At 39.9% G+C, this 15,007-nt stretch overlaps 1 protein-coding gene and 1 long non-coding RNA gene across 6 annotated transcripts in view; both read right to left on the bottom strand.

Moving 5' to 3' along the window:
- WDFY2 (WD repeat and FYVE domain containing 2) overlaps positions 1-15,007 on the bottom strand; it is a 172,520-nt gene that overhangs the window by 39,767 nt on the left and 117,746 nt on the right. For all 5 annotated transcript variants that reach the window (XR_014255909.1, XR_014255910.1, XM_082434490.1 and 2 more), the window contains 3 exons: positions 11,852-11,906; positions 7,793-7,943; positions 1,412-1,524 (listed from right to left, as the gene is read on the bottom strand). Coding sequence is in view for 3 of the 5 variants with exons in the window: in XM_082434490.1 (XP_082290616.1) it covers positions 1,412-1,524; positions 7,793-7,943; positions 11,852-11,906 (319 nt within the window). In the remaining 2 variants the exon portion in view is untranslated. The remainder of the gene's footprint in view (positions 1-1,411; positions 1,525-7,792; positions 7,944-11,851; positions 11,907-15,007) is intronic.
- LOC309647320 lies at positions 4,448-7,763 on the bottom strand. Its single transcript, XR_014255961.1, has 2 exons — positions 7,722-7,763; positions 4,448-6,489 (listed from the first exon to the last, which is right to left on the bottom strand). It is a non-coding gene; the product is annotated as an uncharacterized lncRNA (long non-coding RNA).

Raw genomic sequence — 15,007 nt, 5'->3', positions numbered from 1 at the left:
GTTACGGGAGGGGCTGTGAGGCAACTCCTGAGTCTGGACTGGAATGACGACTGCACTGGGGACGATGAGCTGAGGCTCGTGCCGTGACCCCAAAGCTGAGTGCAGACTCCGCGGCTGAGCGCACAGGAGAGACGCGGGTACTCTGAACCACAGGTGAAATTTACCAACAAGGAGGAACAAGGGCGCCTGAACTGAGAATGCTGGGAAATGTGTGGCTGAAGTGATGGGGAGGAAGGGAAGATGGGGCAGAGACGCTGGGCAGTGAGGGATCAAGGGAAGGACTCCTCAACAAGGGCAAGAACAAGTGCAGGTGGAGTTAAGGGCTTAGGGAAGCCAAGGATTAGGAGACTGAAGTCAGCAGTGAAACAGTCCTGACGTGAGATAGTTTCAGGTCCCCACCAGGCCAGGCTTGGTCAGGGTGTAGGTGGCTAAAAAGAGAAATCCAATCAGGAAAGACCTGGGTTCTATCCACAGGGGAGGTTTCTATGTGCTCTTCCTCCCTCCGGTGTAGATAATTAAGATGATCTTTTATGAATCTTTCCCCTGGATTCAATTTTCTCTTTATTGCATTGCTCTTTTCCCCTTTAGGAAATCCCTTATGAGCTAGGTACTATCCCATTTTACATCCTCATTCACCTACTTTTGTTCTTATATGACGTCTAAACTCAATATTAACCTTGTTCTATACTGAATCATGGGCTGGTAAACTGCAGAAGACACAAAAGCCCATTAAGAACCAGGAAAACAGTCAGTTACTCATTCTCCAGGGTCAACATCTCATGTTAAAAATACTAGTAAAAAATTAGTCATCATCATTTACTCAAGTCTTTCAAAGGTTAAGTGTGGATACAGTCTATCACCTTGCTTAAATGACCTTGAGCAGACCAGTAACATAAAGGGGGCCTTGAAAAGAGTCCCAGAGGAAGGAAAACTAAAGAGGAACTTGTACCTTTTTATGTAGGCTAGCTACCCGCGACAAATCTATTTTTCATTTCATTTGTCTTGGAAGTAGGAGTCTGTCTTACATACCATTTTCTCGCTCCAAGGATGGCAAGGACAGACCGAGGCAGCTGTCCTTCTGTCCAACTGTTTGTGCAGTGGCCACACAGCCTCAAACAATGTCTCATTAACATATGCCAACAAGGGCTTTCTCCAGCGTGACATGACAAAGACCAAATCACCACCATTTTTGAAATAGACTGTTTGCTCTTTTGTTTGACTGATGGAGAAAATTTCTGACATTGTACCTTACTGAACCATTCTGAAATCAGTCACACGTATCACGTGTATCTTTGCACAAGCCCAGATTGTACCTCGTCACTTTCACACCACATCATGTGAACATCAGAACATGCAGCAGGCGACAGGTCACTGTGAGAGCAGCACATGGAGGGTCTGCTTTCAATCCCACCTGTATGTCCTCTGAATGTTGTGACCAGGGTGCAGTTTTCTTGCTCCAGTTTGAGGATGGTTACTTGGCCTGAGTGGTCACCAATAAACACATGCCGGGTTTCAACATCAAATCTATCATGTAAGCATTAAGGATTGTTTCTCAAAAGTGAGTGGATGGTTTGCCCCCCTCTCTCCACACACACACCAGAAAAAGCATAAATGTCAAAGAAATGTGCAAATCTCACGGGAGGAGAACTTGAATATAATGCTGAAAGACACAAAAAGTGGACATAACAAAATGAAAGACATTACTTACTGGATGGTAAGACTCAACATGATAAACATGTCAATTTTCACAACATGAATTTATGAATTTAATATAATCCCTATAAAAGTATCAACATGTGTTTTTTTTTCCTACAGTTAGGTATGTTCATTCTAAAGTTCACATAGAAAAATAAATAAGCAAGAACAGCCAGGAATACTCTGAAAATGAGAGTAATACAGTATTGTGATGGGGGAGGTTAGCCCTACCAGATATTAAAACATGTTATAAAGTCTCTTTAATTGAAAGTGTGGTGCTTAAATAGACAAACAGACCAATGGAACAGAAAAGAAAGTCTAGAAATAGGCCCAGAAGCATGCAGAAATTTAGTACATATCTGATAAAGGTGGCTTTTCAAATGAATAAGGAAAAGAAGGGCAAAAAGAAAAGTTGGCACAAACTGAACCAGTCATTTGGAAAACTAAAACAGGATTTGTACTTCACTTTATACCAGGATGAACTCCAATGTAAAAAATGAAAAATGTAAGTTCTAGATGGGAGAGTTCCTTTATAACCTTGGAGTGGAAAAAGCTACGACTCAAATACACAAACAACAAACAAATGCCATAAGCAAAGCACAAGACAAATTGGAAAAAATATTTGCAACTGATGTCACAAAGGCCCGAATACCTAATATAAAAAGAGCAATCAAGAAGAAGATTACAAACCTAATAAAAAATAGGCAAGATACATGAATGGATAGTTCAAGAAATGACAATGGTGCTTTGCAAAAAAAAAAAAAAATTAACCTAGCAGGCTATCCTTTGAAAGGCTGCTATTACAAGATTGGCATGGCGTCTGGGAACTTGGATTTCAGGAGGGTTCCCACCATTAACAGACAAAAGTGGCTGACTGTGCCTTAACTGTACAAACAATATGGTTTATGCCAAACACCTGCTTTCCTTCTGGGAGTCTGGTTTTCTTTTTTTTTTCTTTTGGTCACGCCACGCGGCATGTGGGATCTTAGTTCCCTGACCAGGGATCGAAACCGTGCCCCCTGCAGTGGAAGCACGGAATCTTAAGCACTGGACCACCAGGGAAGTTCTCCTTATGGGAGTCAGGAATTTTGATACATGCAGGAAGAGGGTGCTTGTGTGACCAGTCAGTCTCCAGTAACTACCCAAGGCCCTGAGTCTCTAGTGAGCCTCCCTGGTTGGTAATGCCTAGCAATCCTACTTGTAGAGTCTACCCCAGAGGCACAATGGCCAAAATACGAATTGACACATGCCTGAAGCTATTCACTCCGTATTACAGTAAGATCTAAAGTTTGAAAACAACCCAAAAGTCCATCAAAAGAGGACTTATTAACTATGATACATCCATGCAAAAGAATACTACACAGCTGGGAAATTTGACATGGAGTACTTTCCAGGATATATTATTTTATATATATATATATATATATATATATATATATATGTATATTTTAAATAGAGACTTAGATGTTACAGCCTTAATAGCCTTCTGTTAACTTTATATTTATTATTATTTTAAAAAAATTTTGGCTGCACCCCACGGCATGTGCGATCTTAGTTCCCCGACCAGGGATCGAACCTGCACCCCCTGCACTGGAAGCGCCAAGTCCTAACCACTGGACCCCCAGGGAAGTCCCTCCAGGATAAATTATTAAGTGTGGGGGGGGGGAAAGCCAAGGTTTATGAAAGTTTATATGCTACACTACCTTCGTGTAAGAAAGAGGGAAACATAAATATAAGTGTGTGTGTGTGCTTATATTTACAAAAGGAAGTGCTTTGATAAATCAAGATTGATCAAAAATGGCTGCCAATGGAAAAGTGAGAAATAAGTTGAGGGGACAGGGGTGGTAGTGAGACTTCTCTCTCATTACATTGTTTCCATTATGGAATCTTATAATTATGTTACATGTGAAAAATACTCATAAATTTTTTTAAATCCCCTAAATCGACAACAAAGTAAAGTGAATAAACCTACTGTCAACTTGCTGATATAACCAGAGTTAAAAGAATTATTTCAAGTGACTTTAAAACACAGCATTTTGACTATACATTCTTGGTAGAATATATTCTCAGGACAAAGAAAGCTGCAAAAAAAATCTAAAATCTTATTCAGTAGTCTTGCTATTATAATATGGCTAATACTATTTAAAACAACTTAAATATACCATGGGATAATGCAAATAAGGAATTATGCTGATGTTTAGGAACAAAGGTTTTTAGCCCAAAAGAATCAAGTACAAAAATGAAGTAAAAACTCTATAATGTTAAATTTGAATTAGAAATATTATCTTAATAGCTTTTCAGTACTCTTTCCACGAATAGGAATAGATAGAAGAGAATGCTTGGTGGAAAGGCATTTGACTATATAGGGTGACATCTTGGAAATATCTCCAACAGGAATAAATTCTTAAAATGAAGAGCACCTGAATTAGTTTTGTGGAAGCATGAAAAATGTGACCAAAACTTGGTCAAATGACAGACTGAAAGGTGAGGCTAGGTAAAGTATCCACAAAAATAAAGACCAGCAATTGAAGTGGGGAAGGAAAACAGTTCTATTTCCTACATCAACCTGCCATGGGACCTTTGGGAAATACCTCCGTTCTGCTATATCTAGTTGTGCAGAGGGCTAGCTCAAAGATTTTAATACCCAAGTTCTAATCCTGGTTCTGCCAGGTAACAGTCATGTGACCTCGAGAAGGTTTCTTAATCTTTTGAGCCTCTCTGAGGCTTTTCTTTTTTTTTTCACACACACACACACACACACACACTGTATTTTACTTTTACAAGAGACAAATAGACTGACACCAAGCATTGTACATGGATGACCACAACACAAGCAACAATGATTGCAATTACCAAACACGAAACACACTCATACTATGTCATAATATTGACATTCAGTCTGGTAATCCTCCACTGTAACAGCTCCTTTACTTTGCAGTGAAAATTGATTTGTATATTCTTTGTCTGAGGCTTTTCTACACGTGAAAATTGAGAATTAGGTCTTTATTTTTTTTTTTTTATTAATAGCTACTTTATTTATTTATTTATTTTTAGCTGTGTTGGGTCTTCGATTCGTGCGAGGGCTTTCTCTAGTTGCAGCAAGTGGGGGCCACTCTTCATCGCGGTGCGCGGGCCTCTCACTATCACGGCCTCTCTTGTTGAGGAGCACAGGCTCCAGACACGCAGGCTCAGCAGTTGTGGCTCACGGGCCTAGTTGCTCCGCGGCATGTGGGATCTTCCCAGACCAGGGCTCGAACCCGTGTCCCCTGCATTGGCAGGCAGATTCTCAACCACTGCGCCACCAGGGAAGCCCAGTCTTTATGTTTTGATAGTGAACAAAGTAACATTATGTAGAAGCACTATGTAAACTCTCAGGGACTGCAAATGTAAGATATTCTCTTCTTTTTCCTCACCTTCACTTCCTTATTACTGTTGTTGTTGTTAACATGATAGTTCACTTAATATTTGAAGTATCAGATCTTTAGCCAAAGCAACAAAGATTTTGAGGTGATTCCGAAATTGATAATTCAACTTGTGAACTAGTCAGTCTCTGTCATCCTTTATTTCTCTACTTGAATTTTGGTTACTTTCATTGCTTATTTACTTCTCTGCTAAGAGGCCTGAAAGAAGAGGAAAAAGGGTGATGTCAATCTGACTTATTCTATCACTTGTTGGCTTGACTATTTGAGGTGTAGATGGGAGAGAATTAATCCATCTGTAGAAAACTCTTATGTACACCACCAGTGCCCACTATGAAGAGAAATAGGGGTCATAATATTATTCTGAACATTTTATGTCATTTTAACAGATCTTCTTCCTTTCCTTATCACTAAAAAACTGAAAAACCAAAAAAACCAAAAAACCGAAAACTGGTAAGTACAGAAGGTGGCAGAAAGAAGAGGAGGGGTGAGGTGATGGAGGAGGGTTCCCATGAAAAAAGCATGTTTAAAAACTGGATTTTAACGTGAACCCCAACGCTGTATGGGTTGCCTGTTAACAATCTATGCATCAGGCAGCTCCCAGAAGAAACCCTGCAGCCTTGGGAAAGTTGCGTGGGTCTCGGCTGCAAAAGCAGTGCTGTTATGCATCAGCATGTGGCACTGGGAAAATACCAGGCAGACAGATGCCCCCAGGTGCAAGGGCTGGCACTGTGGTTCCAGAATTGGAGCTAAGGAGGCAGAGCTGATAGAGGTGAGGGAGTCTTCTGGAAGGGCCTCTCTATCTGCAGTATTGCAGCTGCTTTCCACCTTAATAGCAAGGTTGGACTGGAGGGTCATTTGCACTGGGGAAGGAAGCCTGAGGTTTTCACTACACACAAAAGTTTCTGATAGCCAATCACATGATTTTTTTCTGCTTGGTAAACCACATGGCAAGAAGAGTCGAAAAATGAAGATGACTTTTGGAGATGCCGGAAGAGAGGAGTCAAAGACTATAAGAGTCAGAACAAGTTTAATTCTGTGTATTTGTGGGGTTTTTTGATTTTTGTTTTCATTTTCAGATCGTTTAAAAAGTAAACTTCTTAAGGGCAAGATCTGTATTTTTTTCTATACTCCTTGGTTTGGTTAGGTGATACAGAAGATACATCACTAGGCTTGGCTAGTGATATAGAAGCCAGCATGTTAAGAACAAATTATATTGATGCCATTAGTTCTGTTCTCAGAGGGATAATGCAGTATAATGGGAAAAACCAGCAGTCCAAGGCAGAAGACCTGGGTTCTGGTGGTGATTTTCCTACATACCAGCTGGGTGGCTGCAGATAGGCACGTGACCCTCTCTGGGCTTCAGCTGGCTCACCTGTAAATGAGAAATTGGATGGATGATCTCTAAGGGAGATCCAATTCTAACACTACAAGAAATCATTCATCTATTGGCAGGAGAGTTCATGTATTTCGATTCAAGAATTATGCTTGTCTGAACTGGCTTTTAGAAAGTAAACTTTGGAGTTTCCTTCTTTAACCACCCTCTCAAAGATAAGTTGATCTTGATTTCCATTCCTTGTCACCCTTGCTTCTGGTCTTCTTGGTAACATGCCACTTTTACAGCCTTCCATATGGCCATTCTCAGTTTCTTCATCTTGCCCTTCCAGTTGGAAAATAAGAGTGACATTAGCCTAAACACACACACACACACACACACACACACACACACACACACACACACAAACTACTGCCACATGTCTTCAAGGCAACAGCAAGGTGCAATACTTTGTCAGATGGTTGCAAATCACTAAACAGGCATATAAATACTAGATGAAAATCTGAAAGCAAGTCTTACTGTTTCATCCTGTTTTTGCAGACAAGTGATCTGTTTATAACTATTTCCTCATCTGTCAGAAGGTGGAGAGATTCTACGCTTTTTAAAGAAGAAACTCAGGGCCCTTTACTTCTTACAGTGGTGGCATCACCAATCCAGGCTTCTCACTTGTCAGGCCTGTGTTCACTGGAGCCCAGGGGGCATGGATGTGAGGATTACCCAGCATTGGCAGCTGTTCACACTGAGCACATGGACCCTGGAGACTTGAGAGATAAGAGTTAATATCGTTCTACACATCCTGGAAAAGTCTGGTACCTGGAACAAAGACCGTGCGTAGCATTACTGCATAGATCCCAGTCAGCCTACTCTGGTCCCGGCATGGCGGCCTCTCAATAAATATTCTTAGAATGAATAGGAATCCTGTGGTTCTTCTACCAGGCACCAAAATGGGAATGTTCCCAACCTTAATACCTATGTGTAAACTATTTCTGTTCAATAATAAAAGACTGTATTTCAGTGACGGTTTTATCTCCATGTTCCATAATTCTTTCTGACAGCTGAGGCTCACAAATCTGGGCTGTGTACTGTCTAGATGTCAGACTTTGTATCACAGCAGACCCACAACCTGCTCGGCAGTCACTTATTTCAGGTGAAATTACTTTACTCCACCTACGTGAGGACCCTTGATGATTTATGTGTTAGGAAAGTTTACAAGCATCTTAATCAGTAGGGCAGCTAGCAAATAAAACAAGAAACTTTCAAGTTGCACATACCCAAAATGTTCATGAAAGAAAGAAGTCAACAGCTAAGTTCCCACCAAGGGATTTTGTCCAGCAAAGGATACTGCAGGCCTGAGGCCACAGCACTGGTGCGATAACCTCCCAGGCGTTGCCCACTCTCAGAGCAGTGCCAGGCAAACTGCTTGTCCTGTCCGGTGCTCAGGACCCACTCCAGCTCCAGGACAAACAGGATCATCGTCACTCTGCTCTGATGCGCTAAAAGCCAAGAGACAAGAAAACAACCCATAAAGCATCCTAAGAGAGGCGGGTAAAGCATGGTCCACAGAGATGCATCATTCTCTCCTCCCCACCCCAGAGTAAGCTGAACAGAAGATAATCATTACAAACAAGGGCTAGAGCAGTGGTTCTCATCAGGGGGACAGGCATGCCCCTGGAGAAGACCACATCCGCGTTTCCATAAGAAAATTTTCCCGGGACTTCCCTGGCGGTCCAGTGGTTAAGATTCCATGCTTCCAATGCAGGGGGTGTGGCTTCGATCCCTGGTTGGGGAATTAAGATCCCACATGCCACGTGGCGTGGCCCAAAAATTAATTAATTAATTAATTAATTAAAAAAATAAAAAAAGAAAGAAAATTTTCCTAACACCCAAAGGGCCTGGACCACCTCTCTCAGACATGTTAGAACTGCTGGACTAGAGAAAGCCAGATCAGTGTGACTACGAAACACATTAGGAACAATGTTCTGCTAATAAACTCACTGGTGTCTGTTTATTTAAGCTTTAAAAAAAGCAAAGAGCATTACTGTTCTCCTTTTGATGAAGGCTGACTTTTAAACCCACAACAAAGTTCTAGATGAATTTTCTGTGAGAAATCAAATGCTTGGAGTTTGGAGAGGAGGGCAGAATTATTCCCAAGTGCCGTATAAAAAAGAATGAAATATCCCTTACGTCAAAGCATACATAATGAGATAATGAGAGCAAATTTCCCAGGGTTGCTTATATACAAGGACAACACCATCACGGAAGTACTGCGTCACACAATTTCAGAGTTAGAAGAACTATTCATGTCATCTACTCCATCTCCCTATTTTACATGTGGGCAAACTGAGGCACGATCGAGTTGAGTAGTTTGGCCAAGGTCTCATGGCTTCTCAATTACCAAATAAAATCAGTAAAATATTCGCTTTCTTCCTATTACACAATTCCAGGGGGAGAGGTATAGGGGGTCCACGGCCACTGAACAGAGCTGACTGGAATAAACAAAGATTGATATCCCGGAACTTGGACCCACTGGGCTCTGTGCCCAGGAGCTGGCAGCCTGGTGGGCGAGAGGAGACTCATCCTGTGTGTGACGAGGTGACAGAGAAGACATCAGCTTCCCATTTGGATCATGAAAATAGGATTGGACATGGATGGATCAATGCAGCTCTATCAGCAATAACAGCATCACTGCCAATTTCTGAGTGTCTAACAAGGGCCAGGTACTTAAAGATACTGTCTTACTTAGTCGTTGTAATGACTCTGCAAAGCTGGGTGGTTTCCTCCTTTTACAGACACAACCCGGCCTTGCCAAGATGGCGCTTCTAGACTGGTTACCAAACAATACAGTCAGAACCATAGTGAATACCTCCAGGACAGACATTTCACCAAATGCCTGATGTTTTAAAATCTGATATTTGAAGCTTGGAGTATCTAAAGGGATTTAGAAGGGGTATAAAAACAATAATACTGTTAACAACTCTACACAGTATCTGCCTTTCAGAGAATCGGCCACCATCAAGATCAAAACGTTGTCTTAAACTAAAAGATGGGACTTCCTGGAGAAACTTCTGAAGATCTTGTCATGTCTGTGTCATCAAATGCCCAATTTAAGTTCCACCAATGGTGGAATAAAAGCGAACTCTCTAATGGTTCACTTTCAACTGTACCCACGTCTATTGCAGGCAGAACGTGGTCCCCAGCGCTTTGCTCCCTTTTCTCATGAAGGGGCCTTTGATCTTCTTTCTGTTACTTTGTAAGTCCAAGGGGATGACAGTAGCCCAGAAGATAAGGGGCTTTACAGCCCTCTGAGCTGCCAGAGGAGGAGACGGAGGCTCAAAAATGTTACGTGACTTGCTCAAAGCTACATAATCAATGAGCGATGAGGCTAGAATTAAAACCCTAGTCTCTCTGCCAAAGTTGGTTCTCTTTCTCTGTCAGGCTGCCTATGACTACTGAAAAGACAAACAAAAACAAACAAAAAACAAACCCTAAAACTCAAAGCACATACTCTTTCTAAGGTGACAGAATTCTCTTATTCGAAAATAAACCCTTTGAAGATACATATGTATTGTTAAGCTTCAGGAACCTGGGCTTGAAGCCTGGCTGTACTTCTTAAATAGGAGCCATGATCTTGATCTTAGGGAGGAAGCATCCAGTTTCTCACAATTAAGTACAGTTGACTCTTGAACAATGCACATTTGAACCGCGTGGGTCCACTTATACGCAGATGTTTTTCAACAGTAAATACTACAGTACTACACGATCCGAGGTTGGCTGAATCCGCGGATGTGGAGGAACCGCGATACGGGGGAACCGCGGATACAGAGGCCCAACTAAAAATTATACATGGATTATCCACTGTGGGGAGGGTTGGTACCCTTTACCCCCGCATTATTCAAGGGTCAACTGTATGATGTTAGCTATAGTTTTTTATAGATGTTTCTCTCTCAGTAGTGTATAATTCACTGATCTTTAGTATATTCACAATGTTGTGCAATCATCATAGAAAATGTACTATTTCCAGAACAGTTCCATCACCTCAAAAGGAAACCCATACCCCCAATTCCCCCTTCCCCATCCCTGGGTAACCACTAATTTATTTTCTGTCTCTATGGATTCTCCTATTCTTGACATTTCATATAACTGTAATCATACAATGTATGGTTTTTTGTGTCTAGTTTCTTTCTGTCTCTATGGATTCTCCTATTCGTGACATTTCATATAACTGTAATCATACAATGTATGGTTTTTTGTGTCTAGTTTGTTTCACTTAGCATGTTTTCAAGATTCATCCACATTGTAGCAGGTATCAGTACTTCATTCCCTTTTTATGGCCAAATAAGAATTCGCTGTATTGATATACTACATTTTGTTTATCCATTCATTCATACATGAACATTTTGGTTGTTTCCACTTTTTGGCTATTGTGAATAATGCTGCTATGCATAAGGGTATAAAAATATCTGTCCCTGCTTTCATTTCTTTTGGGAATAAACCTCACTTGGTTGTGATGTACTTACCTTTTTATATATTGCTGAATTTGATCTGCTGAAATTTTATGTAGATTTTTTTGCATCTATTTTCATGGGGGATGCATAGATACTATGCATGTCTTGTTCACTATTATAATTCTCAGTTATTGGAACACAATAGGTACTCAATAAATACTGGATAAGTGATATGTGAAAAAAAATTAAAGAATAAATCCATAGGGAAATGAATTTTGGCTCAAAATCTAGAAATAAAGAACTCAATGCTTAGAATTTTCCAAACTCAGGAGGGGCTGCTATGTCTTTGGAGGGTATCAGAGGAGAGGCTGGATGATCATGAATGAGGTCACGAGATTTGGATGAAATGACGTCTAAGTGAAACGACGTCTACCTCTAATGTTCTGACCCCTGACATTGGCCTGGATGAAAAAAATCCTCAGTGAAAATTGCTCCTGATCTATACTATATAAAGGGCTTACAGTACACTGTCAATGTTGAAGACACAATAAAACCTGAATTCCTTCCCTTAGACAATATGAACACTTTCAGCCTTTTAAAATATTTAACCAAAAATGAAATGAGCTCCATGGAAAGCCAACCCTGGACCCCACTCTCCAAGTCTGCCACAGGGTTTCCAGGCAGTGGGGTGGAGTGGGCAGACAAAGGACAAAGGCTGTGCATTCTGGAGTCACACTGACCTCGTCTGGCTTCACACTTTACCAGCTACAAGACCACACGCCCAACCTCTTTGGGCCTCTGCTTCTTAATTCAAAAACGGGGATAATATTCACCACAAAGGGGTGCTGTTTTGTTCCCGCTGACTACTGTAAAGTTAAGTCCTCTCTTGTGGCAGTGGAAGCCACTGAGAAGCATTTCACAGTCTAAGACGATGAAAACACTGCTCTTGTTCCTACCTTGATAGTTTTTCACAGGAGTCATCTTGTTATAATCTTCTGATAAAAGAAACTCCTGCAAAAGAGAAGAAAAATATTAAGCAAAAAGAAATTCTTTAAGTGAATAAATATGTTTTGGTAAAACCGGATTGTATGAAGCAAACATCATCACAGAATTATATCTAACATTAATAGTTTGCCAATCAACTCAGCATTTTCTGTACCTCTTTAAAAGTGACAATCATAATTACAATCCAATGCAATTATCACAGTTTTTACCTTATAATTCTGAAGTTGATTTTTTTTTTTTTTCAAGTATACATGAGAAGAAAACTGGATCAAGTTCAAAGTCTTGATCCTGGTCAATTTTGAAGGTAAATCCAATTCAAATTACTTTTCTCTCTGTGGTGCTACAACTGAAATTTTGCAAGGCTCTGGCCAGTGAGCAAACAGATGGCAATCCTCTACTAGGGGAATAAATGAGCTATTTTAAAGATTCTGTTTCTAATAACAGTAGCTTATTTCCTGGTACAACAAGCTTCTCAAGGCTGCATCTTACTCATCCCTACGGCACCTGGCACAGTGCTTTGGTACAGTAGGTAGTCAACAAATAGTGAAAAAATGGACGTGTAAAAGGTATCTCCCAATCTGACGAGGTTAGTTTGGATGTCCAATGTACTCAAAAATATCAGTTTCTATATAACACATTGTGTGTACTCTTCGTGAGGACACACAGGAGGTGATTTTGTGTGTATGTTTGCATGCTTCACCTAAGCACATACAATGATCTATATGTAGAAGCCAACCAAGTGTTTATAAGTCCCAGCCAGGTTTTGAGTCCCTTAGCTTCTTTCAAATGCAAAATGCCCATATAGTCTTAAACAGTAGGCTGTCAAATATAAGGAAAGCTGCGAAGTGTAATAAATTGATGCCTTTACCTGAACTTAAAAACAGAACAATGAGTCTTTTCAAAACATTTGGAGGCTTCCAGAATTTCTCCTTGATGACTTCAAGAAAGGTGGTGGGAGGACAGACACACAGACTCGTGACTTGCAATCTGGGTATTTACTGAGTTCATATAGTTTGTGTGATTTTTCAGAAGTAAATAATTATACTGTTTTTGTGATAGATGCCACAAAGTTAAATAAAGCACAAGGTGATGTGAGAGAATGAACGCGGTAACAAAGCTCCTCTGGGTGTCTGCTTTTCCATCCCAGCCCTCCTTAAGAAGCTTATCTACAAATGGATTTTCTTCACCATGATTTTCTCAGTAATAACATTATTCAACTTGTCACTTTTAAAATTCGTATCATTATTCCTTCAAGGAGCGGCACTATATATTCATTTCTCGTTTCTGAAGAGCTAGACTCACAATTGAAGAGAGAAGTCTAATTTTTAAAGAAGTCAAGTTGTTTTCCCATAAGGAGCTTATAGTGTGGGTAAGAAGCCACGCACGTGTCTGAGCAATGGTTCACTACCACCCTTAATCCCCGGCAAGAGTAGCTCAACCCTGGGCCCCATACTTTAGAGTGCCCCAAATTTCCTAACAAACACACAAAACAAATTTCTTAAAGACGATTGTTACTTGAGCAAGTGTTTACTGAGTTCATCTAGTGCATATGCTATTTTGAATATACTGAACTGGTTCTTTAGCTTGGGGAAAAGGTGCATTAATTCCTTTTGGAAACAGGCAGGGTATAAAATAAAACAACTTGTAGATCTGTGCTTAGGGTTAACATATACATACACAATACAATTACCAGTTCACTGCATAGGTAAACTTAATTTTGTGTTCATTTGTCTTTCCTATGAAAATAGATACATAATCATGGAGAAAGCATGGGAAATTGCCAGAATTTTCTTTCATTATTACTTTTTTGATCAAAGAAACAATACGCTATTCTAGGAATTGTAAGACTGATAAATACTAAAAAGTCTCTTATGATACCATTTCTCAGAGATAATTATTATGGAAAGTATAATTGGAATAATAAAACAAAATATTAATATCATTTAACAATACTTTTTTCTGGTAACAAATCATGTACATCATTCCATATGAGTACATACTTATCAACTTCAATCTTTTTAATGATTACATAGGATGTTTTGTAATGTCCTTCTATTGACAAATGTTTACACTGCTTCCAGTTTTCCTTATTAAAAAAATATCACATGAACCCACAGCCAACATCATTCTCAATGGTGAAAAACTGAAACCATTTCCTCTAAAATCAGGAACAAGACAAAGTTGCCCACTCTCACCGCTATTATTCAACATAGTTTTGGAAGTTTTAGCCACAGCAATCAGAGAAGAAAAAGAAATAAAAGGAATCCAAATCGGAAAAGAAGAAGTAAAGCTGTCACTGTTTGCAGATGACATGATACTATACATAGAGAATCCTAAAGATGCTACCAGAAAACTACTAGAGCTAATCAATGAATCTGGTAAAGTAGCAGGATACAAAACTAATGCACAGAAATCTCTTGCATTCCTATACACTAATGATGAAAAATCTGGAACAGAAATTAAGGAAACACTCCCATTTACCATTGCAACAAAAAGGATAAAATACCTAGGAATAAACCTACCTAAGGAGACAAAAGACCTGTATGCAGAAAACTATAAGACACTGATGAAAGAAATTAAAGATGATACAAACAGATGGAGAGATATACCATGTTCTTGGATTGGAAGAATCAACAGTGTGAAAATGACTATACTACCCAAAGCAATCTACAGATTCAATCCTTATCAAACTACCAATGTCATTTTTCACAGAACTAGAACAAAAAATTGCACAATTTGTATGGAAACACAAAAGACCCCAAATAGCCAAAGCAATCTTGAGAAAGAAAAACGGAGCTGGAGGAATCAGGCTTCCTGACTTCAGACTGTACTACATAGCTACAGTAATCAAGACAGTATGGTACTGGCACAAAAACAGAAATATAGATCAACAGAACAGAATAGAAAGCCCAGAGATAAACCCACGCACATATGGTCACCTTATCTTTTTTTTTTTTTTTAAAGAAATTCACGTTCTTTTATTTATTTATTTATTTATTTATGACTGTGTTGAGTCTTCGTTTCTGTGCGAGGGCTTTCTCTAGTTGCGGCAAGTGGGGACCACTCTTCATCGCGGTGCGCGGGCCTCTCACCATTGCGGCCTCTCT

This window comes from Balaenoptera physalus, assembly GCF_965194825.1.
Source record: "Balaenoptera physalus genome assembly, chromosome: 18".
NCBI classification, from domain to species: Eukaryota; Metazoa; Chordata; class Mammalia; order Artiodactyla; family Balaenopteridae; genus Balaenoptera; species Balaenoptera physalus.
The sequence above is the reverse complement of the archived record's forward strand: the minus strand, read 5'-3'. Positions and strand labels throughout refer to the sequence as shown.